This window comes from Thunnus albacares, chromosome 19, assembly GCF_914725855.1.
Source record: "Thunnus albacares chromosome 19, fThuAlb1.1, whole genome shotgun sequence".
In the NCBI taxonomy this organism is placed as follows: domain Eukaryota; kingdom Metazoa; phylum Chordata; class Actinopteri; order Scombriformes; family Scombridae; genus Thunnus; species Thunnus albacares.
The window spans coordinates 21,228,355-21,241,722 of NC_058124.1; the positions used below are offsets into that span (position 1 = coordinate 21,228,355).

The 13,368-nt window shown below is 39.9% G+C and overlaps 1 protein-coding gene across 1 annotated transcript in view; it reads right to left on the minus strand.

Annotated features, from left to right (window-relative positions):
* Positions 1-9,703, minus strand: part of nedd9 (neural precursor cell expressed, developmentally down-regulated 9) — a 31,913-nt gene extending 22,210 nt beyond the window's left edge. Inside the window, exon 1 of the mRNA XM_044335443.1 lies at positions 9,375-9,703. Coding sequence (XP_044191378.1) covers positions 9,375-9,386 — 12 coding nt within the window. The 5' untranslated portion in view covers positions 9,387-9,703. The remainder of the gene's footprint in view (positions 1-9,374) is intronic.
* Positions 9,704-13,368: the final 3,665 nt, after the last annotated feature.

A 13,368-nucleotide genomic window follows, 5' to 3' on the forward strand; every position in this document is an offset into this window, starting at 1 on the left:
GGCCGGTGTGAAAATTAGGGCCGTACCACTGCAACGCGTGTCCCGGGGTGGTTCGCAGAATGGGTGAACCAGCACACTCATTTGGCCTCATTTCACATGGTTAAATATAGAAAATAATTATAGTAATGACGATAATGAGGACCTGATGACTTTTACGAGCCGTTCCTCTGAGTGCGGCCTGCTGCGGGTGAGAGCCAGTTCAAATAAATGGGCCGTGTGAAGGGCTCTGGGTAGGAAGGGCTCATGGGAAGCGGTTCAGAGCTCAGAGTACATGGTAATTTCTTCATTTGGACAGTTTTCAGGAAGGCTGACCCACTGATTACAGCCTCTTTATAAGCCCTGCCAGTGGCAGTGTATTAACATAATTACACAGCAGGCTCGGTGGAACTTCACCTCCTCTATTTCTGAAAAATTCTTGTGGAAAAAGCAGCATGTCACAAGTTTTTCATTTTAATACTCAGCACACAGAGAGGCATGATCCAACACATTCATAACCACTTCACACTGATTGATTGATGTCTTATGTAAGCAGTTGTAAATCAATACATACAACTATGTTAGAGTGGCGTGACGAGAGTTGTAACTAACTATAATCAATCAAAAGCTTATTCTAGCCTTGTGATCATCTGACATTGATTGGTTACATCATAGTTTACGTTTCTGGCCAGCACAAATCAGAGCATAGATTTGTTGGATAATTTGTTTGTTGGCATCATTTTGTTTTGTGACCAATTGTTATTTATCTCTTTTCCTTTAACCACAAGATGCAGCATATAAAGTTCCTCCGAACTGGTACACGTAGGTCTATTCATTCTGCCAAATACTGCATAAAAGACTATTGTATCCAAAGTATAAATACAACACCCACCGCCTTCCTCATCACATTTGTGATTCACGAGCTGCAGCATTGCGAGGAAATCTCCACACCCTAAAAGATCTAAACAGCAACGGCATGACAACTGTACTTCAACAGGATACTATGTGCAATGTTGCGTCTAACCACACTGCAAGCTGTGACAACCGCCAAACGCTCAAAACATCTCAGTTTGAGAGCTGACATATATGTTTAGTCAGTGAATATGTCTGACTAAAACTGTGTCATAATCATGGAATTTCCCTGAAAATAAAGCAAAAAAAGGATAAATCTTCTTTAGAGATAAGTGTCAAATCTCAACACTTTCACAGTTCTCGTCTTGCTGCTTGTGTTTGGGCAAAATTTAAATATGCACATATTTCTATATATTAGCAAAAATGGCTAATAAGCTACGACAGCTTCCTCTGTTTTAGACTCACCGCAATTCTCTGTTCCCTAAAATGTTCACACTTGCTATTCATGTGTCAAAGTTTACCAAAGTTGAACTTGACACAAAAAAAAATGGCAAATCCACTCATCACAGTGATACCATTGGAATGATTTTATTTATTATATCTTTTATTTTTCGGCTCATTGTTTTGGCTTCCATCTGTAACATAACCATTTTCATTCACTCTCATTGTTGTTTACACCAGAGGCAGACAGCTGTTTTCACCCAAAAAGGCTCTAAAAACCAACTGTACGCTACCTGCCCGGCATCAAACGACAAACAGACAAAGTTAGCGATTAGCTGGTGAATATTATGAGGCTTTAATAGCAACTACAAAGTCAGTAATTTGCCTTGGGAGTCAGTAGAGAGCAAAACACTGCTAAAATGAGAGTGAATATATCTGCATACATTCATCCTGTGGCCCAAAACACAAATCCAAAAGAATGCTTATGCTGCTCTGTATTGTAAATATGTCGCTGTTTGCTAACAAGTTTGCAATTATCAATGAAAAAGGTGATTGTGTCTGTATTATGTTGTGTTTTACCCATTTCCTGCTGCCCGTAAGTGGCCGAAACAAATCAGTTAACACAGGTTAACACAGTATGGGTAGTGAAACTCACGTATCACATTGGCAGTGTATCAAAACACTCCAGATAATATCCTCCTTACTCCTTTCATTCCTGTCATGGATACAACAGGCGGAGTCGTTCCACCACTCTGACTTTGGACTTTTGTTGAATTACACACTAAAGCCAATGACACGTCAACCTCCGTTAATTACAGCTGTAAGAAATTCAGATGAATTACGTGGGCAGGATACAAGTGCAACACTGTGCTGTATGCCAGTTGATTAAGTCACAGGAAGTGGATTTGAGTAACTTCTCGGGTTAAAATTACCGTTGTACTTCAGCTCCTCCTCACTCTGTCCATTCATAATAGTTACTTTATTTTTTTACTGTCCCATAAAATACAAGGTAACCTGACATGACACCCTCCTCTCCTCTGTTTCCATCCCACTCCTTAGCCTGCAGTACTTCCTGAAGAACCCAAAACGATCCAGGCTACGACCGACCTAGTCTTATCATTTCACATCTCGGACTCCCTCGCTCTGCTCCTGAACACCAAGTACAACCTATAATTAGCCGTGAAAGCCACACTGGAGATATTCTCTCAAAAGTGTATCAAATTCTGTGAACTGGAAGGGCTGCTGGGGGAGCATATTGTGCAACGTTGCCTCTCATATTCTGCCAAGTCATTCCAGGACTGTCTGAATGGTGTGAAGCAGCACGAAGAGAAAGTGTCCTTCAAACTTATGGTAAGCATCCACAGTGCTGAAATATCTGTGAGCAAAGCCATGAATCACTGCAAGCTGACACTGACCTCTGACCTGAAAAAACTAATTTACTGCACCTACAAGAGTCACGGATGCATCAGCAACAAAAAAACAGCAGTATGGATGGTATTCATGGGGCTCCGGCCAAAAAGCGCTCAGTTTTGGCAGAGGAGAGAGGTGGATTATTTCCAGCTCGGTGTTGATGCCAAATGAGGGTACATGAGGGCGTCTCAGTAGCCCCCAGAGACACAAACTAATCCCTCCAGGGGGGTATCAGCCAAGATGTGAAATATGTTTCATGGTATCTTTGCAGGGCCACATTGCATGGTTTTACATATAGGAATACCCAATGAGATGGAGATTCACTCCAGTGTCCCCCCAATTTCACGCAAAGCAAAGATCTCACAGACACAAAAAGACGAACAACTGCGCATGTCGTCTTCCCCCTTTAAAACATGAAGGCTATCTTTCAGATAAAGGGAGAATCTTTTGTTTATTGGAGGGAAAGATCACATTTTTAACACTTTAGCACTGCTAGAAATAGCTACTGATGATGTGCAACACATTTTGCTTTCTGTTTTTAGTTCTAGATAACTGGTGAGAGGTTGAATATGTGACTAATATTTCTTTTCTCGATAAATCATTTGTCTAAAAATAGTGAAAAATTTCTGTTGTGATTCCTTAAGAGCCCACAGTGATGTCTTCAAAGGTTACGTTTTTTTCTGATCAGCAGTCCAAACCACAAATGTATGACACAGAAAAGCTTCCAACTCCTCAAATCTGGGATGCAAGTATGTGCCATTTCTGCAGATTCTTTCCACAATCAATCGATTCATTGCTTGGTCTATAAAATGTTAAAAAAATAACCATCAAAAGTCCAAAGTGACGTCTTCAAAATGTCTTATTTTGTCCGACAAACAGTCCAAAACCCAAAGTTATTCAATTTACAATGATATAAAACAGAGAAAAAGCAGCAAATTCTGACATTTTTTTAAGCTGGAACCAGAGAATATATGGAATGTTTGCTTATTATAAAGTTATCAAAATAGTTGCAATTATTTTTTCTTTAATTGTTTTATCTACATGTGACACCTTGCTGATTTATTTCCTGCAGCTACACTGGAGTTTAATGGCAGAAAAAGTCTCAGATTATCCAAAATATCAACAGTAAACATCAGATATTCGTGTCATTTGAAGGGATTCCTTCTTTTTTATTTTTCACCACAAACATTCAACATCACACAAAAGGAAAAAAATCCAATTTCTCCACCAACAGTAGCCTAAGTGAACCACAACAATGCTGCCACCACTCTTCTTCTGCACAACAGATGAATACACTGAGCTCATAGCTGCTCTGTTAGAGCTGCTGAAAGGCATTATGGAAAATGTTGAGTAACACATTACAGCAGAAGAAAGAAAGTGGGTACACCAAAAAGAATACTTAAACATTCTTAAAATATCTTAAGGCAATGAATAAAGATGGATAAGTAACAGATTTGAAGTATGTGACAGAAGATTTTTCCTCAATCAGGGTCAGAAAGCAGGATTACAGTGAACTGACTTGGAATCAATTTCAAGTATCTGTTGAGTCACTTTTGAGTTGTAGGGCTCTGAATGGATCATTTTGTCTATAAAATGTCATAAAACAGTTAAAAATGCCCATGTAGGTCTTCAGTTTACCATCAAATACTGTATATGACAAAGAAAAGCAGCAACAGCTAACATTTAAAGGTCCAGTGTGTAGAATTTAGTGGCGTCTAGCAGAACAGACTCGTCAGAAATGGAATACAATATTCATAATTATGTTTTTATTAGTGTATAATCACCTGAAAATAAGAATCGTTGTGTTTTCATTATCTTAGAATGAGCCCTTTATATCTACATAGGGAGCGGGTCGTCTTCCACGTAGCCCGCCGTGTTGCATCACCTAAAAAGTAGCCCAGAACAGACAAACCAAACACTGTTTTTACGTTTTTTTACGAGTTTGCTCGGAAGGGGAGGGATACTCGGTTGATCTGCGAACTCACCGCTAGATGTCACTAAATCTTATGCACTGCTCCTTTAAGAAGCTGGAACCAGACGATGACTAAATGTTTTCACCATTATCTGTTATCAAAATAGTTGCTGAATAACTTTCTGCCGGTCATCTAATCAGTTAAATCGACTTATGGTTTCACTTCTGAGATGCACGTACACGGCTACATCACATGATCAGCCATCTAACAGTAGTCACTGATCTACCTGCTGGTTTATGACGCGCACAAGACCTGCAGCACACCAAAACTAAATTGCTGACCAATCTCCAAACAAATCACAAACAACTAAGTATGTGCTGCTGTTGTATTTAACACTTTTCTTCCCCGGTGTTCCCAGCTGTCAAGCCTCCTCTTATCTGCTGTGAGGACAGAGTCTCCACAGGGTTGAACCGAGCTGACAGGAGCCCGATACGTCTTTGAGAGATGACCCTGCAAAATAGTTGGCATTCTTCAGGGGAGGGAAGGGGAGTCAAGAATTATTTCCGCTAAAAGGTCAAACATGGAAATGATTATATGCATTGTTGCTGATGTTGGGCAGTCTCTCTCTCTCTCTCTCTCTCTCTCTCTCTCTTTTTTTGGGGAGGGGGGGGACTGAAATGAGCACACAATGTAGTCTGTCTCCCCGCTGACCGTTTTCAAATGTTAATGGCTGGCTCACGGTGCGAGGGCTCAGCAGGGGGGTGGAGGGACCGCTATTCATGGTCGCTGGGGGAGAAGCTCTTCACGCTCACTGAAAATCTTGCACAGGAGTAAACTTGGGGCAAAGAGACAAGAAATTCACCACTGAGAACGGCAAAAACTCCAAAACATCACAGCATGATAATAAGAAAAGTTTTTAAACAGGCCGTGGGATATATCAAACGAATAAAATTACAAGGTAGAAAAAGCCATTTCCGTGTAAAACTCACAGAGGATTCACGAAAGGGTGATCATTACGTGCAGGTTTTCTCTGAATAAACTCCGTTCCTCTTTCAGGAGAATACAAATGTCTCTTTCTAGAAGTGTTTCTCTTTCCACACAATGCAATCCCTGCACAACCGAACACGCATACAAGCACAGAAAAGAAAAGACTCTGGTATCCCGGTGAAAGCCACTGCCAGACTCATTAACAATGTAAAGGGGCACCTTGAAACAATCATGTGCATCTTCTGAACAACCTTCCCATGCACATGCCTGGAATGCTCTCATTCTCACGGGGCGCTCCTCGACCTCTCAGGCTCCCATCCCCCCCGCTCCCTCCCCCCCCACCACCTCCCCATATACATCCAACTCTGTTTGCCCTCTCGTTCCCCCCACAACTTCCTCTCCCTTTCATTTTCTGCAGGCCCTTTCAGCATCAGAGATCCTCCTCCTCCCTCCCTCCCTCTCAGAACAATGTCTGCTTCGCTCTCCTCCAGCTCCCTTGCTGTTGGACCAGTGCCTGGAACCTGAACCCATAAAAAAGAAACACTGAGGAAAACACGCACACACACACACATATTGGCCAGAATATGGGTTCACCTAATCACTCTTCACTGTGGTTGTGAAGCTATTTCTGCAATGGTTACATCAGCTATGAAAGAATGAGTTAAAAGGTTGTGGAAGTCTCCGAGCGAGTGTGTGCGTAAGAAGGATTTTTTCCTTATTCTGCACCAGAAAAGTTATGTCTGAACACTTCAAACTGCCTCAGGTATCATCTCTTTCTTTCTTTCTTTGTCTGTCAGGCTCTTTCTCCTCAGAAATCCCTGGGCCTCACTAACGCTGTAAGAGATCCATCTGTGTGCGGCCCCATCAGAGGGATTATACGCATTAGGTGACCTATGGAAGACAAGCCTTCCCTTCACACCTGAACACCTGTTGGAAACCATCTCTGATGTCAGAGAGGAGGGCAGCGTCTGGCCAGACTGTGGCCACCTCACCTCGGGGCATGCGAGCGGGCGCCAACCGACCTCGTTAAGCTTCTGTTGAAACATTACCACTCTGTGAGGAAAGAAGTACTTAATATAGCTGTAAATAATTCATTGCAGCTGAGATCAAGAGCAAACGCGGAGATTTGAGAGGGGACACGGTCAACTTTGCAACTATTTCACAAATCTAAAACAGACAGCTGACCTGCAGGAAACTCAATAAACACAGCAGTTACGCTGACGCAAAATGTGTCATCTAACGAGGGGACAAGGCCTCCTTGGTTGCCTGATTTCCCACCTTCCTTCTCCCTTCCTGCCACCCTCCTTTCCTGTGGCAGTGTTACATAATGCAGATATGTTTATCATAAGCAAAGAGCCCTGGCTACATAGTTTCTACGCTCTCACTATCTTGCCTGAATGCGATAGGGAGGAAAGAGTCAAACAAAAGAAGTGGAAATGCAGTTTTACGTCAGAGAGGTTGCGCACTGTGCCGATTTAATCTCCACAAACAGATAAGAGCTTGGACACGCTGGTGTTGATCAGATTTGTCAATATCCACTGATCAATTTCCTTGTTTAGGATGAAGGCAGTGACCAAGGAGACCTGGTAACAAGTGTTTCCTCACTAAGATCACTGGCCCAAACCATCACCATAACCCTTCACTCTGTTCCTGCTCTCTCCGCTCTGTGAACTGTATACTTAACAGGACAATGAGTCAGTTAGGACCATGACGCACATACACAGCGCGCACGCCCACCAATCACAACCAAACCCTCCTAAACAGTGAGACCAGGCCCAGTAGACGCTGAGGGACGGGGAGGAAAAGAAACCAAAATTGCACTTGAACTGTGTCAAGTCCAGAGTCTGAGCCAAACTCCTGGCAAGCAACAACTTCACACTTCAGAAAACAGCCAGTGAAAAGCTGGAGCCACTGCCCTAAAAAACCCTGAATCATCCAAATATTTCGCACAGCTTTGCATGAGGGAGCACAGTTTTTGCTTCCCTAATATGGTGAGACACAAGTACACGTTGCTAATGATGAATGAAACAAAGCAGGGAGATGACACTCTCTTGCTAAAACGCTCTATGTTCCCTAAAAAGTGTTAAAAGCTCAAAATCATTTACACAGCTGGAGTCCACAGAGGTGAAGGATCATCTTCCCGCTATCTGTGTCCAAGTAAAGTCCAGAAAATTAACCGAATTAAAGTTCAAATCACATCACAAGTCAATCTCAAAGCTCCCTGGGCTTCATATGATGCTGACAACAAGCTGTAACATCTCAGCAGGCTGTCATCACAAGATAAACCCCAGTGACTGACAGCGAAAGACAAGACAAAGACCCTGATTGGCTTGCGGAGTCAAAACACAGTCTGAGAGTTCCCATAGGCCACAATAAACAAGGCACCCAGCAGATATCATAAGGACATGATTCATTTTTAAGTGAAAGTGTCAGTTAGAGGGTAATATGATAATATACATGAAACAAGGTGGTATAAAGAGGATTGTTGTATCAGTGTGATCTTGTTCTGTCAGGCATTTAATTCAATGGATAATCCAAAAAACAAACACACCTGTCTGGTTATTTTATCCATAAAACAGCTACTCAATTGAGCTTCAAGTATAAAGTAAGTACTACATCTCAATATTACACAGAAATAGACAGAAAATCACTGTAGGGCAATTATTTTAATAATTGAATAGTCGTTTAAATCATTGTTTCGGCAAAACTGGGCTGGTTCCAGCTACTCAGATTTAAGGATTTAATGTTTTTCTTTGTCATACATGACAGTAAACTGAACATCTTGTGGTTTTAAACTCTTGGTCTGATAAAAACAAGACATCTGAAGACGTCACCTTGGACTGTGGGAAATTTTAATCTGCTGTTTATCACTATTTTCTGACATTTCATAGACAAAACGATTCATTGTTGATAAAACTAATCGTTTGCTGCAGTCCTGTGTGATATAACACTACATACTGTGTGTCACAATATCAGATCTTATCCATATTGCCCAACCCTAACCTCAGCTAAGGTTACAAACATCTATAAAATGTAAGAAAATAGTGAAAAATGCCTGTTATGGTGCCCTAAAGCAAAAAAAGTAACATCTTTAAATTGCTATGAACAGCTCAAAAGATATTCAGTTTACTGTCAAAGAAAACAAACAAGCAGCAAATCTTTTTGCTATGAAAATATGACTAAAATCGATTGGCAAAAGATCTTTCAGCTAAATAAATCAATAGCCAAACAATAGAGAAGCAAGAGAGGTCAGTGAAGAAGCACAGGCAAGTGCCCATGTGTTTTTTTATATACCTGCTACTTGCTCATTTGACGTTTTTTTCGGGCTTTGTCAGCAGCAGGGATAGTGGAGGGAGACTCTGAGCTCAAACGATGAAATGAGTAAACAACATAATAGTATTTCGGTCTCTATGTATACTTCTTTTAAAAAGGTGGTGCACAGGGGAATGAGGGATAGTTGCATTTCACGTATATTTACGTCCCTGTGATTGTAATAAACGTACAGATACAGGTGAGACATTAAAATAAGTCTCTGTAGCCTCAGAAACACACACATTAGAAGACACACATATCAACCAGAAACATCTCTCAAAAAAAAAACCTGACAGCGTCCTTATTTCACCGCTTCTGATAAGTGCAGTTTCACTTTTAATCATCCCGAAAGCTTTCATATAAGTAATTAAACAAGGTGTTAAAGTTTTAGAAAGCTCACCCACTCTTCTGACAAAAAAAAAGCAGCTCTGTTGTAATGTCTCCCAGCTTTACAACAGTCCAACCTGAGTCCGTTTGACTTACTTTGTATTTCATCTTTGCAGCAGCTCTTCTCTCTCTCTCTCCTCTCTCTCTGTGTGTGACTCCAGAAACAAAAATAAAAAGGGGTGAGGAAAATATCCGCTTTATCGCACCAAAGAGGCGCACATCTGAATATCTGCGGACTGAGGTGTTTTCTGTGCGGTTAACAAGCCATCCAGAGTCTTCATAGACGGAGAAAACACTCAGGCAATAATCTCTGAGATCCAGACAGCTTCTCTCTACTCCTCTCTACCATCAGAGCCAGTCCTCAACACATTCACGGTCTACCTGCATTTGCATAACGAGCCGCTGATTGGTCGAAATAAACACTAACCCCGCCCCTTCGGTCTTTCCTCCTCCCATAGTTCTCCCGCAAGTGACGTCATAAGTACGATGAACAACAGTAGATTAGATCATCAGCAGAAAATGTGGATGTCGGTAACTCCAGAAACATCTATGCAATTATTCTTCTTTTTGGTCGTCATGTAATCAATGCCTCTGATGTGAATCATCGTTTTAAATTCTCATATTGTCATACTGTTATATTGCTACTGTGACAACAGGAGTAAAAAATCTGTAGGATATGTTGTTAATTTTCTTATTTTATTGGGAAATATGTTAATTCACAAATGTGTGTATGTTCCCCAATTCTCTTTCCCTCTTTTCTTGATTGAGTTTAAAGGATAGGTTCACAATTTTTCAAGTCAGGACCCCGAATGAACATTGAAATAGGTTTGTAATCATTCCTCCTGTTCATACTGACCATTAGAAGATCCCTTCATAATCCACTTACAATATAAGTGATGGGGAGGGGCTCCGTCTGTGCAAAACTGTATTTAAAGGTTTATCTGAAGCTAATATGAAGCTCCAGCCGTCCAAATGAGTCACATCAAGTAGATATCTTTCAACGTCACAGTCTTTTTAGTGCCAAAGTCCCTCTTGTTTGTTATTATACTTCCACCGCAGCTCAACAGGGAAACACAAAGAGGGAATTTGATGCTAAAAAAAGACTGTAAATGTGGCAGATATCCACTTGATATGACTAACTCAGACTGCTGAAGCCTCATATAAGCTTGAGATCAACTTTTAAATAGCTGTGTGGACACACTGTGGATTTTGGCCTCCATCACTTACACTGAAAGCACATTTGAAGGGGATCTTTAATCACCAGTATGAACAGGAGGAATGATTTAGTTAGCTATCTGAAAAAAGAAAAATGAAGAAACTTATCAATTCCCAATCGCAGCTGAATCAAATCATATCGAATCGGCTTTGTATCTCAGTGTATTATCGTTACCAATCTATCTGTATTGTCTTTGTTTCGACTCATGGACGATGATTTTAGATACGTATCGAATCATCTGAGAGGGGAAAGATACACACCTCTAGTCTCGATACCAAATTTCTAAACCACAAATTTATGTATACATGGAGAAAAAACATTCACAATGACACATATCATGGTCTGATGTAGCATAAAACAGGAGAACATAACAGTCATCATGATATCAGTTAATTTTACTGCATGTGAAGAACGCAACAACGTTTTTGAAGGGCCATTTTTTTGAATTTTTTAAAAAACAAATAATTGGTCAAATTTAACCTGCGACACCCTCTATGTACAAATATGTATCATATGCACACTTTTTTAAAAAAAAAAAAAGTTTAAATATTTCCATTTCTCTATATATATTTAAGGGTTAAATCTCTTGAGTTAACCCTTAATTCTCTTGTTCATACAAACAATGGAAATAGCAACAGATCCTTAAAACATTACAAAAATATGCTCGATGAAGCCTCTGAGGTCAAATAAATTGCCTTCTTCTTATCTATTTCCTTATTATTTTTAAGATTTTTTATGCATATAATTATTTACCATTTTTTAAAATTTATTTTAATATTTTTTTGGTTTTTCATTTAGTTATCTATTTTGTTTTTATATTATATAAATACTTATATTATGAATATGTTATCAGCACTCCTGTATTATACTGTGTACTTGATTTGTACCTGACGTACTATGTACTGTTATTGTTTGAATAAAGTTCTGTGAAAAAAAAGAAGAAATCATCTGTAAATTTTTCCCCATGAAACATTTATGACTGACTTGAATTGCCAAACATACATTAGGTTAACTATGTTTAAATACTTAATTTCAGCGATTACATGTCAGGAAGTTCTTGACTTGACTTGACGATGGAGAAAAAAAAAAAAAGAAGCTGGTTGTTTTTCTGAGAAAAGTGAAGCCTGAGTATGAAGGAAGTCTGATTATGCAGCATTTCCTTCTGCACAGAGAAGTTTCCGCTGGTTCAGAAGAAAATTACAACACCACCCAGTACCTAGAGTTTTGTCTTTTACCTAGTATAAATAAAATAAGACACAAAGTGCTGTAAGCCGCCCTGCACACTTTCCTTTCCTGCAGAACTCTGGTGACCTGAATATGTAAACATCAATAACTGGCGTCAGTTTACAAGTGAGAGAAGCACGAAAACAAGACATTTGTGTTTGTTTTCAGGTGAAATCACATCTAGGTACACAAGACAGAGATGAAGGGATACAGCAAAAAAGTGAGGAAAAGGTTTGACCTGTTGTCTTGGAGCTGTATTTTCCATCAAAAGACTGTTATTGCTGCTATATCACAGACATGAAATGCTCCTCAGAAACAGAGCAAAAAATCTAAATTGACTTTGAATCAATACTAAAGGGGCACTGAACTGCAAGGAAGCAATTTACTGGTCTTGACAGATCTTTTTTATAAAAACTACAAATGGCAACAACTGCTTACAACTTGGTTTGACTCGATAAACATGAAAATTGTACCTGTAACTGGTGCAATGCATGCTTTTCAAAGACATGTATCTTGCACAAGGTTTATACTGTCGTCACATATTGGCAGTAGTGGGAGAAGTTAATATAGAAAAACTACAATGTAAAATGACTTGACTATAGTAAAAAATAAAAAATCAGACGTGGGTACTTGGGTAAAAGTACCAAAATATTAGCAGCAGTGTATACTTAAATACTCATTGTGAACAGTAGTCTCTTACAGAGTGTTAGACTGTTAATAAGTTAATTGTAAGCAGGATTTTAATACTGTATCTGGTCCACACGAGTCTGTTGGGGTTTTAAAACAATGATGACTCACATGCCATGAGCTTATCATATGTCTTATAACTTCAGGGTGGCAAAGTAAGTAGTTTCTATACATAGTGGAGTCATCAAAAAAAAAAGGCAATGAGCTCTTGTGCCTTTTTTTGGATGACTTCATCCTCTGATGTGCACCATGAACTTTGGTGTTCATAGTGGAGTAAAGTTATGATGACACAACTCAAGTGAAGTACATATACCTCATATTGTGATGAGTAAATGTACTTTGCTTCTCTCAGCCTCTGCATAAAGATAAATAGTCACGTCTACTCAGAGGTAAACTGCTAATGCAGCAACAGCTAAGTTAAGTTAAGTTTCAACATGCTGACATAATAATGTAGCAAAACACTTAATGACTAAGTTAGTTATGGTAACATGATATCACCTCCTCCAGGAAAACAAATCTAATGCTTTCTGTCTTTTCTTTAAAACCATGTAGTAGATTATATCACGTTATCTTAAAGGTTATTTTAAGTGCTCACCCTGACCGGAATGAAGGCAGAGCTGATGATAGCAGAGATGTCACCTCCGTGCACCCAGCTCGGTGTCTAATCGAGGTGACAAAAAACACCCAAGCTGATCTCTGACAATCCTTCCTCTCTCTGCAGCACCGTGATCACACCTCTTCGATGCACACGAGCCGTGTCTGTGCAGAGTATGAGCTCTGTATCTTCTAAGATACAAACACAAAACAGGAAACAAGATAAGAGTCCTGGTCTGCTTAAATTTTTGCTCCAATACAGGCCCAACGTGGGTTTACCTGTTTGTTATTGAGCCCCCTGCCTGCTATCACAGCCGCTTTAAAGAGGCAGAAATCGCCTGTAATTAGCCTGCCTCTCATGTGTTTCCG